At 35.4% G+C, this 22,760-nt stretch overlaps 1 protein-coding gene across 2 annotated transcripts in view; it reads left to right on the top strand.

Moving 5' to 3' along the window:
• Positions 1 to 22,760, top strand: part of RAD21 (RAD21 cohesin complex component) — a 28,283-nt gene that overhangs the window by 5,214 nt on the left and 309 nt on the right. Inside the window, exons 2-14 of one of the 2 annotated variants that reach the window (XM_082433471.1) lie at positions 1,811 to 1,985; positions 6,662 to 6,791; positions 8,180 to 8,279; positions 10,270 to 10,376; positions 10,681 to 10,887; positions 11,338 to 11,463; positions 11,789 to 11,911; positions 13,696 to 13,919; positions 15,130 to 15,289; positions 15,728 to 15,873; positions 18,714 to 18,863; positions 20,306 to 20,389; positions 21,124 to 22,742. In XM_082433471.1, the coding sequence (XP_082289597.1) occupies positions 1,842 to 1,985; positions 6,662 to 6,791; positions 8,180 to 8,279; positions 10,270 to 10,376; positions 10,681 to 10,887; positions 11,338 to 11,463; positions 11,789 to 11,911; positions 13,696 to 13,919; positions 15,130 to 15,289; positions 15,728 to 15,873; positions 18,714 to 18,863; positions 20,306 to 20,389; positions 21,124 to 21,315 (1,893 nt within the window). In that variant the 5' untranslated portion in view covers positions 1,811 to 1,841 and the 3' untranslated portion in view covers positions 21,316 to 22,742. Of the gene's footprint in view, positions 1 to 1,810; positions 1,986 to 6,661; positions 6,792 to 8,179; positions 8,280 to 10,269; positions 10,377 to 10,680; positions 10,888 to 11,337; positions 11,464 to 11,788; positions 11,912 to 13,695; positions 13,920 to 15,129; positions 15,290 to 15,727; positions 15,874 to 18,713; positions 18,864 to 20,305; positions 20,390 to 21,123; positions 22,743 to 22,760 lie in introns of those variants that run through there. The other variant, XM_082433472.1, reaches the window with a different exon arrangement.

Genomic DNA, 22,760 nt, shown 5'->3' with positions numbered 1-22,760 from the left:
ACCTTCCTCCTTTGAATTGCTTCTGCATCTTTGTGAAAAATCAGTTGGACTTAATTGTGTGGCTCTATTTCTGGGTTCTCTACTCTGTTCCATTGATCTGTGATTGATCTGTGTGTCTTTCTCTTCGCACAGTATTGACTGTTCTAGCTATATAATAAGTCTTAAAATTGGGTAGACTGATTCTTCCCACTTTATTTTTCTTTTTCAAAATACTTTTAGCTATTCTAGGTCTTTTGCCTTCCCTTATGAGTTTTAGAAAAATCTTGTCAGTAGGTATTAAAAAACCTCATTAGAGTTTTGATAGGAGCAGTGTTAAAGTTCCTTTAAAAGCTAAAGGAACACTTATCATGCTGTCCAGTAACACTGCAGAACATTTGTCTTGGAAAAATGAAAAATTAACATTCACCAAAAGTCTGTATACACTAATATTTATAGCAGCTTTATTTGAAATAGCCAAAAACTAGAAACAACCAAATGTCCTTCAGTAGGTAACTGGCTAAGCAAATTGTGGTACTATAACCACCCCCATGGAATGCTACTCAGCAATGAAAGGGAACATACTGTTAAGACATGCAACAAACACCTGGATGAATTTGTAGCATGATGCTGAGTCCAAGAAGCTATTCCAAAAAGTCACATACTGTATGATTCCATTTATATAACATTCCCAAAATGATAAAATCTGAGTAAAGAACAGAGTGGTGGTTGCCAGGACTTAGGAATGGTAGGGAGCAAGGGATAGGTGTGACATAAGTTTTAAAAGTTTTTAAATTTTAATTAGTTTTCATGTGTTTTGGGTGTGCTTGAGTTTCTTTCTGTAAAAGCATGACTTACCTTTTTTAAGTGTTACAGACATTTTAGAAAAAGTTCACTTGGCAAAATAGATTTTCTAAAATTTTCTGTGGAAAAGGGAAAATACATGATATAAGGGAAATTATCTTTTTACACCGTTCACATGCTCTCCAAGCTGGAGTTTTTCAGGCTGCCTTTTTTTTTCTTAGGTATTAATACATTAGCTTACTAAAAGGAAAATAAAAGAATAACATAGTTGCGTTTCTACTAAGACTATTTCAGTCACGAGATAAATTGTATACTGTATCATTGTCCTGAATTTAGTAATCAAGTGCTTTTCAGATTCCTGAGTTGAGAAAACTATACAATGCTTCATCTTTTTAAGGCTCAACTTTTCTAAACTACTTACCTGTAAAATGGGGCCCACCCACTTACTTACCTGCTTGGTGAAATATGAAATACTTGTCATGAGGTAGCAATTATTATATAATGCATTTAGCTAAGAATCTCAGTTTTTAATGGGGTTCTAAACATGGAAATTTCCTCATTGATTAATATCTGTGCCTGAGTGTTTTTCTTCTTGGACATTCTTTTCTTGTCATGAAGAATATATTTTCTGGCTTTTGGCCAGAAGCAGACTTATTTTTACAGTTAGTAATCAGGATAGGAATGGAATTAACACTTGATGGAACTTCAAAAAGAATAAGAGTTTTCTGAAGACAGTTTTTACTGAAAGGAAAAAAAACAAACTAGCACTTTTATTTTAAGATGACAATAGGGCATGGAAGTGACTTGACTTGTCCCCTTGCCTTTCAGCTTAGTGTTTGGGGGGATCTTTTCTTACCCTCTCAAAATTAAACAATAGATTGTTTTTTATATGCATACTATACTTCACTCAAGCCTTTCATAGTTTTCATATTTAGAAGAATAGGAGACTTTTATTTTCAGGTTTCTTGTATGTCTTGATAAATAATTCAGTTCTCATATGGTGTTTGCATTAATTTTTTGTCCCCTTCAGGTTTCCTCCTGTTTCATAGTCAACCAGAACAATGTTCTACGCACATTTTGTCCTCAGTAAAAGAGGGCCTCTGGCCAAAATTTGGCTAGCGGCCCACTGGGATAAGAAGCTAACCAAAGCCCATGTGTTTGAGTGTAATTTAGAGAGCAGTGTGGAGAGTATCATCTCACCGAAGGTATGTTTGATGTTGATATTTTTATTCACTTTGTTGATTGTTCATTGATGTGTGAAATAGAATTCTATAAAAACAGCTTCTTAGGTAGGCGCCTATGTATATTGGAGGTAAAGAAAATCCATAGATTAGCCAGAGTTTCAATTTGATACTCTCTTCTCTTTAAAAATTCTGTTGAGTACACAGATAACTTCATTTGCCTCTTTTAATGGCAGATAAGCATGGCTGGGCAGTACCCAAATATTTTATATTTAACTTTCTAGATGTTTTTATATTAAATATGTGTATAGGTGTTCCTGATTGAGGAATTTACAGACTTTTCAAAATAAGGACCCATTAATTAGAAGATGTTGCAGGGGCCAGATCTGACTATTGATACTTTATCCACGTAGCAAATAGTATCCAGGACACTTGCTCCACCTCAGCTTCACAGGCCTACTTGCCGTTTCCAGAACTTTTTCCCATCGTAGAACTTTTGTACTTGGCCATGCACTTTCCCTAAATATTTAATTACTGTGTTCCCCTAGAATGGCAGCCTCATGAATGTCCTTACCTTATCTGCCTTGCTTACTACTCTGTTTCTAGAGGAGGTTTTATTGATATCCTCTGAAACTTCTGAAGCAGTGGTTTCCACCCTTGGATTTCACTAATTGAATGACTTAATATGTGCTTTTTGTGTTGCCAAGGAAAGACCATTCAAACAAACAGACACAATTATAGCTGCTAACATCATGAGCATTTCATTGAGGAACAGACAGGTTGACTTTAAAAATGTATGAAGGGCTAATCTCAAAATAAAGGTATAGTCCTTGAATATAATTTTTATACACACACACACATATATATACATATCACATCTGTGTTTTAAAGGTCCTTTCCTGGGCTTTGTATTTATGCATATGCATACACATATACATGTACCAATTTTCCTGTTTTGAAAGCATTCCAGATTGCAGCTCTCTGGATCAGCATTGGGAGCTACTCTTAGAAATAACAGTTTGGACAATGCTGGTATAGTGTGTTAAATAAGAGTAGTTCTTTATTGCTGAAAGAGCAAGGAGATCCCAGGAATAAAGCTGGGATGTAGCGGAGACTTGTTCAGAAAAGTTATCTGGGAAAATAAATGTCTTACAGGAGAGAAGTGGAAGTTTGTATTTGGAATTAGAGTAAATTATAAAGTTTCTATCTGTATATGGAAATTCAACTGGTTTTAGAGTTATAGTGTAGAATTTATTGGTGTTAAAGATGTTTCTATTACATTATTTCTAAGACAATACTAATTAGAAAACTTTACAAACAGGGGAAAATAAGTGACCTGTAGTTCTACCACCTAGAGAAATCTTTAGTATTTTGGTATGTCTTCTAGACTTTTATGGGTGCATGTGTTATACACGTAATTTTTCTCCTTTTTTATGCACGTATAAAAAAACTGCATTGTAAGTTTTGTAACAGGACTGCATTCAGGAAAAGCTCTGTTCATAACTCTGCCATCATTTTTAATGGTTGCATTGTACATTGTCATAGTTTCTTATCCACAGAACTTAAATACACAAAAAAACCCAGAAACACACTTGACCAAAATTGAAGTGAGGTCATTTGTGTTTTCATAAATTCACTGTAGAAATACTAATGTGTATGGTTATGGGGAGCTGCTGCAGACACTCCTGGGAATGTTTTAATAAACGGCATGTGCACTGCATTACCTTTATAATATTCAAAAAGCTCTGAATTCCAAAACACATTTGGCCCCTAGGACTTCAATAAAGGATTATGGACCTGAAATTATCGTTTTGATTGTGTATGATTTATTTTACCAGCTTCTTTTGGGAGGGAGGGAAATAATCCATATTTTTTCCAAATTTTTTGAATTTAATTCCTCTAGTTCGTATAATGCAGCCATTGAAAGTCATGATAATGCTATGAGCAGAGCTTTTCCTGGATGCAGGCTCATTACAAAACAATGTAATACAGGTTTTTGTGTACACATGCACACAAAGAAAAATTGTGTTTATGTGTATATAAAAGCCTAGAAGGCATATTAAAATATTACTAAAGGTTTCTCTAGGTGGTAGGATTACAAGTTTTTGTTTTCCTCTTTTTAAAAAACAGCCGTTTAGTAGCTGTTACTTGTAAAATCTTTTGTTCTGTGTCTTTCCTTAATGTTGATGTTTAGGAATATAATTATTGGAGCAGGTGGTATACTTACTTTAAGATTTCTGATGTGCATTAACAATTCGCTCTGTGGGGAAATTGTACCAGTGTGCACTGCTGGTCGAATTGTTTGAGAAGATGATATTTTCTTTTTATAGGTATGCTTACTGAGTTAGGTGAATGGAGAAAGGAGAAATTGAACTCTTTTCTTGAAATTGATATGTGTGGCTAATCTTTAACATTCATAAGCAAGTATTGAGGGTGATTTGGCTTAAAAGGATAACAAACTTTTTCATAATATGTGCAGAGTACTTTGTACCCCATTAGGGACACTGCAACTTTAAAAACCATTTCTAAGTGTGTTTTTCTTTGATTGGTTGATTTTGTTTTATTGTGATAGAATATATCACAATAGATACATCCACAGGGTGAAGTGACCTGAAAATTTCTAATGTCTGCTCTTGTGGTGAAATGTTGGTTTAGTCGTTTAGAACAAGTGTCAGACAGATTGCTCCTTGCAGCTGCATACGTTATCTCTCCCCGCTTCCCCTCCGTCTCTAGTTGGAACAGCCCCTTTTAATCCCTGCAGAGTTTTCCTTGGACGTATAACCTGTGTTCTTGATTATACCTACACTCTTCACATGAGCTAGCTCAACAGCAAAAATGCCACACCTCATTTTACCTGTTCCTGGACTAAACTCTGAACCAAACTAATCCAGAAGGAAAGACTTTGCCCAAACACCACCTTTTTTTTTAATGAGGTGACTACTTTATTATCTGCATTTTTAAGGAATTTACTTTGCGGTAACGTTCATTTATAGCATTATACAGGTTTTATGTTTCTACTTCTGTACACCCCACAGTGTGCTCACCACCAAAAATTTAGTTTCCATCCATTACCCTACAGTTGATCCCCTTTAGCCATTTTGCCTTTTCCCCCGTCCCCTTCTCCTAAGGTAACCACTACTCTCTTCTCTGTATCTCCATGTTTCTGTTTAAACACCACCTTTTAAAAGTTGCTAATTCTGGACAAGATAATGGCATGCCAAGATTGGGGGTTTTTTCCCTCCTTTTTTCTTAGGTGAAGGTGCAGTCAGTAGTAATTTTAAATTTCCTAAGACTACACCATAAAGGGAGATTCTCATTTTCCATTAGGAGCAGTATTTTAATTGGGTATTATTTTTCATATCAGGGATTTATCATCAGATAAGTCCTAGATTTAGTTATAAATTTATTACAGTTTTAGATACCTAAGAATTTATAACACTAAACTTCGTAATTTATGCTGTTATGAGATGTGACCATAAATATAGAGCCTGAGAGTTATTGTAAATAGGATTCTAGACTGCTACAGAGAGTACCCATATTAAATAAAACAACACATTGTATTTGTAAGTTATAAGTGACGTAGTGTACTAAGCATGATTTAAACTTTAAGCAGATATTTAACAGCTTTCTTTGCTACTTAAAAATTTGATGTTTTTATGGTGTGATCTGGAAAACAATCTGGTAAAGTTGAGCTCATGTTTTCTTGTTCTTTAAAAAAAAAAAAATTCTTATTATAACCAGAGGAATTTTGAATCATTCTATTTAGATTGGGTATTTACTTCTCTCATTCTTTTCACAACTATTCTGTCTCATCCCACATACTGGATCCCCCGTAAGCACTGATGAAGATCTACCTTGTTAAAATACAGGCTGAGGAATGTATTTTCTTGTGAAGGAAGATGGATGCCATTATCCTTTATCAGTTAGTATGCTTTCCAGTCAGGTAATAAAAACTCAGTGAAAAGTGGCTTATTAAACAATAAGGAAATAAACAGTCTTATTTAACTAGAAGTTTAGAAATAGGAAGATCTAGGATTGGTTCAGCAAAGGACTCACCTTTCTTCGTTTATTGGCTTCTGGTCCTCATGCATACGGCCGCCTCGCAGTTACGGGGGGACTGCAGGCAGCTCCAAGCCCCACCTACTCACAGTGCAGGAAGGGGAGAAGGAAGAGAGGGGTGTTCGTTGTGTTGTGTTTTGTTTTAATTGGGAAAATCTTTCTCAGAAATTCTCTGACCTACTTGACACTTCTCGTTGGCTGAACTGGGTTACATGCCCACTCAAAAACAAGCGCCAGCAGAGGAGAATGAGACAGTCATCCTTCAAGACTGGGGACATGCACTTCCCAAATAAAATCAGAGTTCAGTTAGCCAGCAAGGAGCAATGACTAGATTGGCAACCAGAAGTGCCACATACTTCTTAATGTGCTAATGACAACAATTCGTGGATTGCCTTAATACTTGCTTCATAGCTACCTTCACATCTATATTAATTCATGAATTTCTGCCAGTCTATTCTTCGGGTGTATTCAGGAAATTTACAGGTAAAGGCAGTGAGAAATAAAATATACATGATTGTGAGGTAACTTCAAATAAATGGTTAAAAGTATGGAGAGATATGAATTGCACAACATACAAGCTTTGAAGTAGTCTCTAAATCCAGAAAATTAACTTTATAAAATAGAGTAATGTTAATTCACAGGTGAAGATGGCACTCCGAACGTCAGGACATCTCTTACTGGGAGTAGTTCGAATCTATCACAGAAAAGCCAAATATCTCCTGGCAGATTGCAATGAAGCGTTCATTAAGATAAAGATGGCTTTTCGGCCAGGTATTGTTGACTTTTTTGTTTTGTTTTTAACTTTGGAGTTAATCGTGTTTAGTTTAAAAACTGCTAAGCAAATATGCTAGATGAGCGTAGTTTGTTTTGTTTTAATTGCAGTACAGGGAACCCTTTAAAAACGGGGCAGAACTTAGAGAGGCAGTGTTTCAAGGGAAAAAACCGATTTTATTTTTGTTCTACGTATGGAATTATGACAGTTACACCTTTTTCGTTATTCCTTTGGAGCTGCCTTTTTTTTTTAACCCCTTTTTCAGCAATCATCAGCGGTTGAAGTGTGGAAAACTAATTGTTCTATGATTTTTAAAAATAAAGCTCAGGAAAGAAAATCTTAGAATTTTAATTTTTTCCCAGATAATTTTAGTGTAGTCTTAAAATCAAATTCACTTCTAGCTTAAGTTGTTGAGACTTTATTAAATGTTCTCTATAGTTCTTCGTTGTTGTTTTGTTTTAGGTAATAGTTGATTCTGAAATTGGACTCTAGCAACCAAATTTCCATCTGCATAGATAATTACTACTGTATAATTTTTTAAAGCATTGACAAAATTTTATTCTGATTAAAATAATCTCAGTGTGTAGGAGAGATGCCTTATACCGTAATTTCTACTGTTGTTATATTCTTATGCTTCCATTTATTTTAATATATAAATAGTGAAATCTTTGAGATCTAAGATTTGGTTAAAAGTAAAATATTTAGGTGGGGGCCATGACACTTTAGGCAGAGGCCGATGATTTCTCATATGTGGCTACTAAGTGTATTTTGCTTAAATAACATGTTTTGTTTCTTTTTATCTTTTAAAGCAATGCATTTTTATTATAGACCACTTGAAAAATATAGGGGAAAATGTAAAGAAAATTTAAATAATTTAATCCCACTTTCCTAAAATAACCAGTTCCTCTTAACATTTGAGGTATTCTTTTGCAGTCATTCCTTTTCCTCATAAATTTCATGCTTATTTAGAAAACTGTTATTAATATTTATTTGTTGATACGTCCTTTTAAAGACTTCTCAGTTTAATGCATAATTAGTGCTTTGACCTCTTGTAACACAAGTAGTGTGGCTAATGATTATTAAAAACATAAAAGTACTTGAGCGTCAGTGATACTTTGCAAATATTATCAACCCTTCTGGAATATAACCTTAGGAAATTATACTGACTTTTTTTTTTTTTGTAACATCTTTATTGGAGTATAGTTGCTTTACAATGGTGTGTTAGTTTCTGCTTTATAACAAAATGAATTAGTTATACATATACACATGTCCCCATATCTCTTCCCTTTTGTGTCTCCCTCCCTCCCTATACTGACTTTTTACCTTCCTTGATCCCTTGATAATCTTTGGTGTAGCCAGGTCTTCAAGCTTACCGTTTCTTTTCCAGGTGTTGTTGACCTGCCTGAGGAAAATCGAGAAGCTGCTTACAATGCTATTACTTTACCTGAAGAATTTCATGATTTTGATCAGCCACTGCCTGACTTAGAGTATGTCTCTCTCTCTCTGTCTCTTTTTCTTCTTCTTTTTTTTTTTTTTTTAATTATTGACTTGGTGTACAAAAAACATTATTGGCTTACAAATGCATAGTTTTCTTGGGATGTTTTGACATTGCGTTAACATGTAGCTAGAATGCATGTGCTTTCATTTAGGGTAGTATATAAATATGAAACATATAGCCTAGAAGTGTTTCTTCTATAAGATCATGTAGAAGATGCCAGCTTTAAAACAGCTAAGAGAATTCTGATTTGCTTAGGCAATTGTGTAAACTGAACAGCAGTCTAGCTGTTTGCTTTACATAATGATATCAGTAAACTTGAACTGTTGCTTCATGATATTTTTCAGAGGTGTGTACTAAAGTCATCTACCAGTTTATCATCTTGGCCAAGCTATACTCAGCCACAATTTTTGTTCTTTTCTTTTATTAATAAACATATGAGATAACTTTCTATAAAGAGCAAGAAAGGGTCATTGTCACACAACATTTAAGAAGAGAAAGTTGTACAGAGATGACCATTACAGCAGAATACTGTGGTATGTTGTTTCCCTCTTCTCAAGTCTTCAGAATTCAGCTGTTATTACCATGACAGGGAATGTCACTGTCATTTCCAAGCGATTGAGTAGCACGGTTAGTTATCCGAGAAACCCTCTACACCAATCCCCATTTATTTTTTGACAAATTTGTCTGCTTTTTTAAAAAATGATCTTTGACTTTTAATTATAGGAGTAAGTTTATGATTTATTTTGAATTTATTGTGTTAATTAGTGCTAGGCACTATTTGGCTGCTTTACTTTTTCCTCCCTTTCTTTATACTTGTTGTATTTTAAAAAATTTTTTATGGTGGAATTTTTTAACCATAGCTAAACAGTAGAGAGATTAGTAAATATTATGAACCCCAGGTGCTGATCATCCAGCTTCTTTCATTATCAATGTATTGCCAGTTTTATTTCATGTGTACAGTTGACCCTTAACACAGGTTTCACCTGGGAGGGTCTACTTACGTGCAGATTTTTTTTCACTAAATACATGCTACAGTACTACACGATCTGAGGTTGGTTGAGTTAGTGGAAAGCAGAACCACAGAGGGCTGACTGTAAAGTTATATTTGGATTTTTGACTTCAGGGGGAGGGGTGGGTAGGTGCCCCTAAATCCCACGTTGCTCAAGGTTTCAGCTGTATTTCCCCAACTGACCTTCTAACAATGGATTATTTTAAAGCAAATAACAAATATTTTATTTCATCTGTAAATACCTCGGAATGTATCTCTTTAGAGGCAAGGAATTTTTAAAACAAAGCCATAATAATATCACAGTTTTTAAAAAATTACAATAATTCCTTAATATAATACACAATCAGCAGTCAAATGTCCCCAGTTGACACATAGGCTCCCCCCGCCATGCTTTGTTTCAGCTACGGTCTGTACAGAGTTTCCAGACTGCATTTGGTTGATACGTATCATAAGTCTCTCTTTAGAACCTGTAACAGAGCTACATGTTTTTTGTATGTTTGTCCTTGCCATTTATTTGCTGAACAAACCTGGTGATTTGTTTGGAAGTATTTACATTCTGAATTTGGTCGATGGTATTCCACATTTGTACTAAACAAAGACTCAGAAAAGCCAGTTAACTTCAGTGTTCACACAGCCTATACGCTGCAGGGCTCTGATGAAAACCCAGGCCTGTCTAGCCCACGCATCTCTCAGTTTTTGCTCTGTATACCATGTTGCCTTATGGAGTGATTTCAGCATGTTATATTTTGCTCGCTGGTCATTAACAGGTTTAAAATTTAAATACAAATTAAATTAACTTCCACATCATTTAGATTCTTGGATTGTATTTATTTAATACTAAATATTTAGGCTCCATAGGTTGTATGTATGGTTTTTTTTCTTGCTTATATAAAGAATTGAGATGTGTTTTCTCTTACAAATACGTTACAATGAGACTTGAGACTACAATGTATTTGAAATTCTTTTAAAGTGACATCGATGTGGCCCAGCAGTTCAGCCTGAACCAGAGTAGAGTGGAAGAGATAACCATGAGAGAAGAAGTTGGAAACATCAGTATTCTACAAGAAAATGATTTTGGTAATAGAGAAACAAATCATTAGCCATTAGCTATAATGTTAAAATTACATTACTCAATATATTTAGGGTAACCTAAATTTGGATCTTATATTTGAATTTTCTCATTATGCCCCAGAATCAGTTTATGAAATATAATAGATGCTAAAGATTTAAAGTTTAAACTAGATGTTTTAATATTCAAAGATAAATAAGACTTCAGTAAGCAAATGTGACATTATAATTAAAATAAATCATTAGCCATTTTCTTTTGATTCGGTGATGTTTCTAACTTTTCTCCACTAATGACCAACTAAAATGTGTTTAGGTGACTTTGGAATGGATGATCGTGAAATAATGAGAGAAGGTAGCGCTTTCGAGGATGATGACATGTTAGTGAGCACTGGTGCTTCTAACCTCCTATTAGAGCCTGAACAGAGCACCAGCAATCTGAATGAGAAAATTAACCATTTAGAATATGAAGACCAATATAAGGATGACAATTTTGGAGAAGGAAATGATGGTGGTATATTAGGTAAGTCACAACAAGGTGTTTATTCTAACAATTTCTTTATTTAGTTGCGGGGTCTTAGAGCAGTTGCTAATTCTTAGTCTTGAGCATCTCTCTAGGTATATATGTGTGAATTGTCACCAGTTGGTTCAGTAAAAGTTTTCTGTAAACCTGTAGCCTAAAAATGTTTTAACAATACCTAATTTTGTTTAAAACTGCTTGTCTTGGAGTTTTACTAATTCTTCGAAGTGCTCTATTTGTGTTTAAGTAAATACATGTTTTAAAATTGAGATTTTTTTCATATGTTAAGTGTTTTATACTTTTGTATACTACCTTGAAGAGAACAGATGCATACTGAATACAGATTTAAATTTTTTAATTTAATCCATTTTAACATTATTTTTCCAGTGATTGGCTATTGTTCTTTTAGCATTTCTTTTTTAAATTGTAACTAAATTACATTCCCTATTTCAGATGACAAACTTATTAGTAATAATGACGGCGGTATCTTTGACGATCCCCCTGCCCTGTCTGAGGCGGGGGTGATGTTGCCAGAACAGCCTGCGCATGATGATATGGATGAGGATGATAACGTATCAAGTAAGCATGTCACGTTCAGTGATCCTGGGCATGATGTGTGGCATCCAAAAAGATACTCACTGTAGAAGACCAAAAGCTAAAAGTTTCAGCTTTTGATGAACTGTAAATCTCCTTAAAAGCAGTGCTTATGATTGATTCGCTTTAACCCTGTGCTCCTTCCCCTTTTTTGGGCAATAGGTCAACTGGAGAGACCTCCTTATAACTAGAAAAGTGTTTTTTCTTTGGAGCCAGTGGGTTTCTTTCAGTTACTCAAAGGGATTTTTTTCCCTCATTTGCTGGATATAAAATACCCAAGCCTTTTGTGACCAGATTTCTGCTTTTATAGTGGGTGGGCCTGATAGTCCTGATTCAGTGGATCCTGTCGAACCGATGCCAACTATGACTGATCAAACAACACTTGTTCCAAATGAGGAAGAAGCGTTTGCTTTGGAACCTATTGATATCACTGGTGAGCAAACAAACTTTTTGACTTAGAACTTTTTCTAGTTCTGGCTCATGTCCACTAATCTGCTGCTCATTTTCAATATAACTAAACTTCTTTTCTCCTTTGTTAGTCATCTATTGTAGAAACTTTAATTCACTTATAATTCGAATATCTTACAGAGTATCTTTACAAGTTGCTGTGAAATAAAAGTATGGAACAAGCTTTCTGCTAATAAATATCTTAGTCTTTGGGGGTTACAAAAATGCTAACAGGCCACATGTGTAACAGAAAGCATTGCAAGGCATTTTTCAGTAAAGTACAAGATTGACTAATCCGTTATCTTCCAACATTCTAGATTCTGTGTATGCTTTGGGCTACAATCTGGGAAAATCTAAAAATACTTTTATTTTTAACTGGAAATATCAAAGGTTCTAAAATCAGTATTTTTCTTATGCTGCTTATTAAGAAACACAGCAAAGCATATTTAATTGGGGGTGCTGCTTCTGAGTAAAAGAGGCAGTATGTAATTTGGATGTGAAACTTTAAAATTTCTAGATGGTGTATGGGTACAATGGGGTAGAATACCTTAAGTCATTTACAGTATAATTCAAGATACTGTTATTACTTCTAAGTAAAACAAGATTAACTTTTTGGGTTTCCTACTTAGAATCTGATCACCAAAAATTCTGATTTGGGCTTCTGGTTTAAAAAGAGTACTTACTGTGTAGCTATATTTAGGAACTAAAAATATAAAAATGAACAAGTCTTTATCCTCGTGGAACTTAAATAATAGGGGAACATGGGTAATTAAGTAAATTATATACTGTATTATTGACGGATATTACAGAGATCTATAAACAAGGTAAGAGGGACGTATACTGCAGTGTTTAAAATAGGATAATTGAGCTTAGCCAGCTGTTAACAAAAACTTGAACTTTTTAATTTCAAGGAAGGGAACTCAGTAGCTGGAGGACAGGGCCTGGACAGAGGCTGTCACTGCGTAACATCTTTTTGAATCTTGAATTTTGAACCACACGAGTATTTTATCTATAAAAACCTATGGGGTATATAACATGTATGACAATGAAATCTTGAGGAATTTATTTAATACCATGAGCTTTTCTGTATCTTAAGAAATTGAGATAATGTTACCTCTTTGTAAGAGTTTAGTAAGGATTAGAAATGAGGATACAAAAAGTGTATAGGATGAAGTTCAGGGTTCATCTGACTGGGTTTGCGCTTGTTTCACTTTATCAAGCTGCTTGTGCAGCTGCCATATATGAATTGTAACTCTTCCAATAAAAATCATAGTAGTTGCAACCATTTATGGAGTCCTCAATCTCTGTCAGACATCATACTAAATATTTTACAATCCCCTATACGTGGTTGGCCATATTTCAAATGAGACAATGAAGAGGTTAGCAAAATGAAGTTAACTTTTCTTAACGGTCACTCACTTAATAAGTGGCAGAACCTAGGACTTGAGCCCAACTCTGAATCAAGTGTGATGTGTTTACAATATAAAGCTACATGGGCAAAAATGAATTGGCTCTTGCCATTATTTTGCTCATTTTGTGCTAAAAGTCAATATTCATTCGTTCAGCAAATTTTTATTGAACATCTATTGTATGCTAGCCTCTATATGGTACTTGGGAAACATGACTTAAAACAGATTCTACCCTCATGAAAGCTTAACTTCTGTCTTCTAGGTGTTTAGAAAAGCAGGAATATAATGAGACCAAATCTGGTAGTTGTATGTTTCATGCTGGCCTCAGAAAAGATGACCTTATTTTCTTTTCTCATGCCAGTCAAAGAAACAAAAGCCAAGAGGAAGAGGAAGCTAATTGTTGACAGTGTCAAAGAATTGGATAGCAAGACAATTAGAGCCCAGCTTAGTGATTACTCTGATATTGTTACTACTTTGGATCTGGCACCACCCACCAAGAAATTGATGATGTGGAAAGAGACTGGGGGAGTGGAAAAACTTTTCTCTTTACCTGCTCAGCCTTTGTGGAATAACAGACTACTGAAGGTAATATAGTTTGCAGAATTTTAAATTTCATATAGATTTTGACCATTTTTAAAAATAAACTTTAAAAACTTGTTTGAATCATTTTTGATCAGGTATTTTTCAGTGATATAGCATCTTCTCTTTTTTTTCTCCCTTAAACCACAGTATACTGAACATAAACCTGATCTGAAAGATCAAGATAAGTGACACCTGTATTTCTATAAGATGTAGAATGAATCTTCCCTATTCTAAAAAGACACTGATGTTTTTAATAATAGTTCTCGCTCCTCAACTTGCTATGATATATTACAAGTTCTGTTGCCTTAGTGTGTACTGTGGTTCCAGTCTACAATCTTTAGATGTTGCTTTCTGGCTAAAACAAGGGGTGGTTCTACTTTTCCCACAGTACAGAAATCTGGCTTTATGAGAATTTTTTTTCACTTACAGGCCCTTTCTGCTCACTTTAGGTTCCAGACTATTCTAAAGCAAAGTTCTGAGGCGTCATAGAACCAATTGATTTTTACTATAAAGTGTTTAAAGCAGCAAGGCTTTGGTAAAACTGCTGTATATTGGAAGCACAATCGTATAATCATTTGGAAGAAGGTCTTTAAGTGTTTTTTTTTTTGACTCAGTGGTCTCATTGTTAGGAATTTTTCTTAAGGAGGTAATTCAAAAAGCCACTTCTATAAAGATGTTCATTAATTATTATTTACAGTTAAATTTTTTAAAAGAAACTTAAAATATTGAAGAATCATTCAGCTGTGGCATATATATATACACGCACATATATATTTACTTCCACTCAGTGGAATATTCAGTCATTAAAAATACTAGAAATGATAGTTAATGAAATTACCATACAGTATTAAGTGAAAAGGGCACTATGCAAAGCTGTTGGGTATGATTTGTTAGATTGTTTTAAGTGTATGAATATGAAAATAAACTGCAGGTAAATAAGTTTAGAACTTTAGTGTTATCTCCAAGTTATGAGACAATGGTTAAAAATTTCATTCTCAACTTTTCTAAAATTGCTGCAGTGAAAATTTTTACATAGAGGATTTCAAATTATAAAGTAGAATGAAGCATGAATATGATATAACATTAAGTAGAAATCATGCTAAATTATATATACACTGATTGGTAAAGCATACTTGTAATGCCATTGGTAGGTTTTCGGTTCATGTGATTTATAGTAGAGATTTTATAATTGATTTTTTTTTTTTTTTAATAGCTGTTTACACGCTGTCTTACACCACTAGTACCAGAAGATCTTAGAAAAAGGAGGAAAGGAGGAGAGGCTGATAATTTGGATGAATTCCTCAAAGAATTCGAAAACCCGGAGGTTCCCAGAGAGGAGCAGCCCCCGCAGCAGCGGCAGCGCGATGTTATCGGTCTGTCCCGTCGCAAGAGCTCCCTGAGCGCATCTACGTGAACGCTTGGCTAAACTTTACCTGCATATCGCCAGAGTGAAAGAAGTCAGGAACAAAGACGTAGTCTCAGATTTGTAGACAGGGAAATACATGCCTTATAGTCTCTGATTCCTTTGTTAGATGGGAAGTTTTCTGTTTTCAGAAAGGTCTGAGGTTTAGGACTTGGCCGAGTGATAGTCTGCTAAAGGATTGTCCTGCCTTGGACTGGAGGTGGGACATGTCCTTTTAAAAACCTCTTCCCACCTTGAAATGTGTTATAAATTTAGTAACCTTTGTGGAGGTAAAATTTTATTCAGCCTTCTTCATTAGGGAAAGTCTTAGCATATTAGTGTTAAATGGTTCTAAAATGTTGTTGAGGACTGTATGACCGTAATCCCCTCTTCGTACGATCGATTGCAGATGAGCCCATTTTGGAAGAGCCAAGCCGCCTCCAAGAGTCAATGGAGACCAGCAGAACAAACCTGGATGAGTCAGCCATGCCTCCACCACCACCTCAGGGAGTTAAGCGAAAAGTGGGACAGATGGACCCAGAACCCATGATCCCTGTAAGCACAGCTCTCCAAGGTGTTTGGGGTGTGGGTGTTCGGGCAATGTTTTAGATCCCTAGTAAATAGCAAGTGTTGTTTAAGGAGACCTTTTGAAGTATCTTGGTTTGGGCAGAAAGTAGTAAGGATTGGGTCCACAAAGAATGGCAGCTGAGGATCACAACACAGTGTGCCGTGAGTGGGAGGCATTCTTAGGAGTTTTTGGTTTTTCTGACTCTTGGATAGAGTCTTGCTTCACAGTGGCCTAAAGTGAGCATCCTTGGCTACTGTGGAATCCTTGACTCTGAACTTGGTTCTGGTTTTTATTTCACTTCTCAAACATTAGCCCATGGTGAATCTGACAGTTCTAGGTAGAATAAGAAAAGCAACACATGGAACCTCCTGTTAAGTACGTTGTGAGTAAAATGAAACAAACTTCCTGCTAATAAATAGCTTTGTCAGCAAGATGGAACATTTTTCCTCCGGTTTTATTGAGATGTAATTGACATATATAAATTAGTTTCGGGTGTACAATATATAATGATTTGCTAGATGTGTACATTGTGAAATGATCGCCATGGTAAGTTAACACCCGTCACCTCGCAGGATTAGATTTTTTTCTTGTCAGGAGAACTTTTAAGATCTACTCTTAGCACCTTTCAAGTGCATAGTATATAGTTGAACCTCCTTATCCAAGGATGTATACTGAGGGCTGTCTGCAGTACATTGTTTTATGTAAGAGACTTGAGCATCTGTAAATTTTAGTATTCAGAGGGGATCCTGAAACCAATCCCCTGCAGATACTGAGGGACAGCTGTATTGTTAATTGTAATCATCATACTGTGTATTAGATCCCCAAAACTGACTTTGACCAACATCTACTCATTTCCCCCATCCCCTAGTAACCACCATTCTACTCTCTGCTTCTGTGAGTGTGAGCTTTTTAAGATACTTGATTCCACATGTAAGTGATTGATATATCTGATATATCTATCATACAGGATTCAGCTTTCTCTGATTTACTTCACTTAGCATAATGCCCTCAAGGTCCATCCATGTTGTCACAAAAGGCAGAATTTCCTTCTTACGGTGAATAATATTTCATTGTGCGTGTATATCATATTTTCTTTATCCATTTATGTGTTGATGGATACTTAGGTTGTTTCCATAGCTTAGCTATTATAAATAATGCTGCAGTGAACATGGAAGTGCAGATATCTTTTCCAGATAGTAATTTTATTTCCTTTGGGTAAATAGTGGCTGCACCAATTTACATTCCCACCAACAGTGCAAGAGGGTTCCCCTTTTCTCCTCATCCTTGCCAACACGTGTTATCTCTTTTTTGGGTGATGCTTTATTGTGGTTTTTATTTACATGTCCCTGATTAGAGATGTTGAGCACCTTTTCGTGTACCTGTTGGCCATCAGTATTGCTGTCTTCGGGAAAATGTCTGTTCAGATCCTCTGCCCCTTTTAATCAGTTTGTTTTGCTCTTGAATTGTGTTGCGTTCTTTATATATTTTGGATATTAATCTCTTATAAATGATTTGCAGATATATTAGTTTGATGAAGTCCTACTTGTTTGCTTTCGGTGTCAAATCCAAAAAGTCGTCAGGACCAATGAGCTTATCACCAATGTTTTCTTCTAGGAGTTTTATGGTTTCAGGTCTTAGATTCAAGTCTTTAATGCATTTCAGTCTTTTGCATGTGTCTGTCCAGTTTTCCCAACACCATTTATTGAAGAGATTGTCCTTTCCTCATTGTATGCTGCTTTGTGCTAAATTAATTGACCATATATGCATAGGTTTATTCCTAGACTCTATTCTCTTCCGGGTTCTGGTTTATTCTTTACTAAGCAGTTTTAGGCTCTCTTATTAAGAAATCAGAATATGCTCGTCCAGTTGCTGAAAAAAGGTAAAGCGACGTCTTGCTACTTCATTTAGACTGGCTACCATTAAGTTCACTTAGTGTTCCTATCCTGAGTGTAAAGGAAGGAGGTGGTCTGGTTTAAGGCTTCCCAAGCTTAAGTAAGTCTATAGAATAAATTAATTCTGGGCAAAGGGAGGCTTTTTGGTACCTTAGGGTCTTGGTTCAGCCTCCATCATCAAGACATTGGCAAAAGAATATTCTTTGACAATTTTAACAACTAGTTCTCTATGCCCTCTGATGGTAAGGAGTTGTAAAAAAAAAAAAAAAAAAAAGCGTTTTTGAGTTCAGGAACGGGAACAAGTAATTAGTGGGTTACTCTAGTACCAACCACTCTCCAGGTAATTGTTCCCTTGTCACTCTTTTAATGTTCTCATGTGTTTGTATTAAGTCAGAGAAGAAAGAAATTCAAGAAATGGACCCAGAAAAATAGTCTCCTCATTCCTAATATTTGCTGCTGGAAGAGCACAAAAGCTCTTTAGAGCTCAAGCTGAGTTGCAGTAGCCTTATACAGCAGTGGTCGACAGTACCAGGCTAATTAATGTTAGAGCCTTTTTGCATTGCCCAGGAGTCGTCAGTGGGTTCTGTTTAGTCCTAAAATGCTAATACAGAAAGTGTTGAGGGTTTTTTCTTGTTTGCAAATTCCTCACATAGACTTTTAAGTACTTGACTTCTAAAAAGTAAGTATGAAAACAAAACACTTTTGTTCTAGGGTAATAAGATAAGATAATGAATGGATTAATTTCCTTTGTAAAGTACTTTAATGTTGTGGCTTTACAGTAAAAGAACAAGATGTGTAATCAGGTTTTGATTATGAGGAAGTGTGAAAAGTATTTCTTTTCATTTTGAAAACTGCAGCAACTACATGTTTGCATAGTTAAGAGAAGCTACCCTTAAAATGTGCATCTTAAATTGCCTTATCTTTATTGCTTTAAGCCTCAGCAGGTAGAGCAGATGGAAATACCTCCTGTAGAGCTGCCCCCAGAAGAGCCTCCAAATATTTGTCAATTAATTCCAGAGTTAGAACTTTTACCAGAAAAAGAAAAGGAGAAAGAGAAGGAGAAAGAAGATGATGAAGAGGAGGAGGTAAGGAAACGTTGTAAAAAAAAAGATCTGATGAATAAATTCCCATTCTAGGTTTAGTGAAAATCTTCAACCAGCTCTTATTATTTTTCGTCTTGGAGCTGAGTTCAGAGTGATGAAAAATGTTTGTTTGAATATAAGCAAAACTTAGCCAAATTCTTAGTGATCTACACCATCATTAAGAACTTCAGATGTTGTGCTGTGTTATCTCTCATTCTGTCCCTTGGGGGCTTTTCAAGGACATGGGACTTGCCCTTTCACTGATTCCTTGACTTCTAAATTGTTTGTAAGCTGCTTTTGTTATCTTGTGGTCATTGGTCAGCTATTAGCATCTGCCTCTAATATAATCTATTTGTGTGGATTTTGCTTTTTCATTAGACTGGAGTGGTTTGTGACTTACTTGGCTAATAAAATAGAGTGATTTTTATTTTTGACTTTGGGAATGGATTTTCCTTTTCCTGGGGCATGCTTTGGCTGTTCAAGTTTTTTCTTTCCCTGGATCTTTAAGGTTGTATATTAGAATATGTATTCTTCTATTTGATGTTCTGTCAGATATTTTATTTAAACCTTTATGTTTAAAGTTTCTTCCAATTTTCATTACCATCTGTTCGTGTTTGTAATTTATGCCAGCGTAGATTTCATAACCAGTTAGTGCTTAACGTGAGCCTTACACACTGTTTTAAAGTCAGAATGTAGCCCCAAAGCTCTTCCAGCCTGTGTGCTAGAGTATCTCAGCCTTAGTGTTCAATTAGCATTTAAAATTCTACTTTCTAATATATGTTAAGCTGTTATTAACTCCTGGTTCTTTGGATGTGGTGCTAGTTGCAGCACAGCCTGGAAGCGTCTCGGCTGTTGCCCCGTGCCGGCTTGAGACAGTCTTGTAGGTGGCAGGTGACTGGCAGCCAGGCCCCTCCAGTTAAATATATATTATAAATTATAGCCCATTTCTTTTAAAACACTGTATGGAACAGTATTACTTACTCATCTTTGCTAGTCTGCAGGCTCTTTGGTAGTGGTCCACAGTGAGATTAGGAATTTTCTGGAATACCATCGTCCAGAAAATCATGCTACCAAAAAAATACATAAATATATATTCAGTTAAAATAAACAGTATGCTTAGTGACGTAGTTGGTTTATTTCCTTGCTTCAGTTTCTTACCTTAGCAAGGGCCAGTAACGCATAGCTCGCCAACCAGCAACAGTCCGTGGACCAGACTGTGTAGATCACACACTTACATACCAGTACAGAGTCATATATTCAGCTAAATGCTTGCAGGTACAGAGGATTTTCTTTTGTAATTTTAGAAGGGATGTCGAACTAGATGCTAAGTGATTTTTCCATTAGTCAAAATACACAATTTAGAGCTTTCAGGAGATACGGAAATGCTTCATTTTGTAGCAGTTTTGTCAGTTTTTTGTTTTTGCACGGGGGTCCTTTTCACTCAGGATGAAGATGCCTCAGGGGGTGACCAGGATCAAGAGGAAAGAAGATGGAACAAAAGGACTCAGCAGATGCTTCATGGTCTTCAGGTATGCCTGCGAAGTCCTAGAGAAAAAATTTCATCAAAGGCTTTTGGCAGTGTTTCCTTAAAAAAAAAAAAAAAAAAAAAAAGTTACATGCTATAACCAGAAAGTCTACCTTTTGTGAAACTTTTTCCAAAACCGCACGCCTTAAACTATTTTAATACACAAGCTGTTGGGCTGAGAGTAAGCCTGGAAAGCATCCAGGTGAACACTTTCCCTGCAAAGCAGAACTCCTTCGTGTGTGTACATTTTCTTACTTTTGGTTGAGCAAATTTAATGGGTTGAATCATTAAATTTGTCAAATCATTGTACAGTGTCATTTATCCTTGGGCCTTAATGTGTCAGATACAGAGGAGATATCTTGAGTGTTTATGAAATACCAGGCAAGGTGCTCAGGTCTCCTAAAATAAATTCAAAGGATAGTTAGGTTGACAGTTTTCAGAACTGTGTGCTAGATTTTACTATTTTATCAATTAGATGAAATTGATAGATGAATTGATTAGATTTTATTAATTAGAAAAAATGAGTCGTCTATATTAGGTTGTCCCAAAAATGTTAACTTTGTCCCCTTGCCTTTTTTAATGTGAGAAACACTCTCGTACCATTCAAAAATCTACTCCTAGCCCCCAACAGAATATATACAGTAATACTTTTCTCAGTATCCAAAAGTAGTATCCTTTTAAAATTACTACTTTATTGTGTAGACGATTATTTTCATTTAATTCTTTCTTTTATTTCAGCGAGCTCTCGCTAAAACTGGAGCTGAATCTATCAGTTTGCTTGAGTTGTGTCGAAACACGAACAGAAAGCAAGCTGCAGCAAAGTTCTACAGCTTCTTGGTTCTTAAAAAGCAGCAAGCTATTGAGCTGACACAGGAAGAACCATACAGTGATATCATTGCAACACCCGGACCAAGGTTCCACATTATTTGAGCAGCTAGAAGCATTATAGCTAGTGTTCATCTCACTAGTGTGTACAAATTGCCCCCATGTGTAGGGCACACAGAACCCTTCAAGAAAATTTAGATTTTTGTGTGTACAAAGTCCCTGCCTCTTTCTTCATGTTTTCCGGTATTTTAAATTTGTCAATTTCATCTTTAAGGGAAACTGCTTGTATGGTGTTTGTGTTCTGATGGAGAAAACAAGTACCCCAAGTTTATTTTAACAGTCCAGAACAGATTTGTGCAATATTGGCGCATATAATAATGTTGAGTAGCAGTGGAAAGTCAGGGTTTTTATCTTAGTTCTCGATTATTGCATTGTAAAGGAGAACTTTTCAGGAAAAAATGCCTGACAGTTAATAACTATAGTGTGAATCGTCTTTTCCCATCAGCACCTGGCAGTCTTCTTCGTAACCATTGTGCTTTAGGGATGGTGCCCAAAGCAGAGATTGTCCTCTTAAGTTTTAAAGTATAATTCCACACTTGATCATGGGGTTGTGTGAAATTGTACTGTAACTAATCCCTTTCAGCTACAAAAAAATAGGGCTTGGTTTAAAGTGCCCTATTTTGTAAATCATTCCATTTGAAACTTTTTAATGAATCTTACTATCCTGAAATCTTTTGTTTTAGTGAGGCTCTAAAATGAGCAGAAATAGACTTTTTAGAGTAGAATGAATATAAAAAGCATTTATAACTTTCCAGGAGCTATAAATCAAAGTTTTAAAAAGATGTTTGGATATATTTGAGTATTCAGATCATGAAAATAGAAATTGCTATGCCAACTGAAAGGACAGACTGATGGGAAATCGTACAACTGGTTGACTTAACCTTTAAGCAGACAGTGCTGTAAAAACTAATGGCTTCTCTGATATTTATTATGTTTTAGTACTGATGAGTTTTTCCAGTGCTTGCACACTCCTGTGTTTGGAACTCTAATAGCTTTGCAACAGAAATCCAGTATCCGGTTTCCTATAATTTAAGTGAAGAAAAACACATCCAAATAAAGGCTTTAATATTAACAGACCAGATAGCACCAGAAATTATGTGACTGTTATGATTATCAATACATGTCTTAACATTTTAGGGCAAAATTACACACTGAAAGTTCTAGCTTTTAAGTGTTGGCACTTTTGTGGAAAACAAAAATCACTCAGACTTCAGTGTATACCCAGTAATTTTAAATTATGTGAGATGTTTTAAATTTGTGAACTCGTAATTACTGTTTTGATGATTCAGTTTCTTGAGAATGGTAATTGTATAAAATTGCTGTTGCCGCTTTATTTTCACTATGATGTGCCTGTAAACCATGGTTTTTTCCCCTTTGTATAAAGACATTGTAGATAATTGAATGTTTGATTATAGAAAGGTCATTAGTTTCTTGTTACACATTTTGTTAGTCTGGTTTTTGTTGCTTATCAGGTTTAATATTGTTCTTGA

Source organism: Balaenoptera physalus (assembly GCF_965194825.1).
Source record: "Balaenoptera physalus genome assembly, chromosome: 17".
NCBI lineage: Eukaryota > Metazoa > Chordata > Mammalia > Artiodactyla > Balaenopteridae > Balaenoptera > Balaenoptera physalus.
Note: the sequence above shows the minus strand (reverse complement) of the source record. Positions and strands in the feature narration are given on the sequence as shown.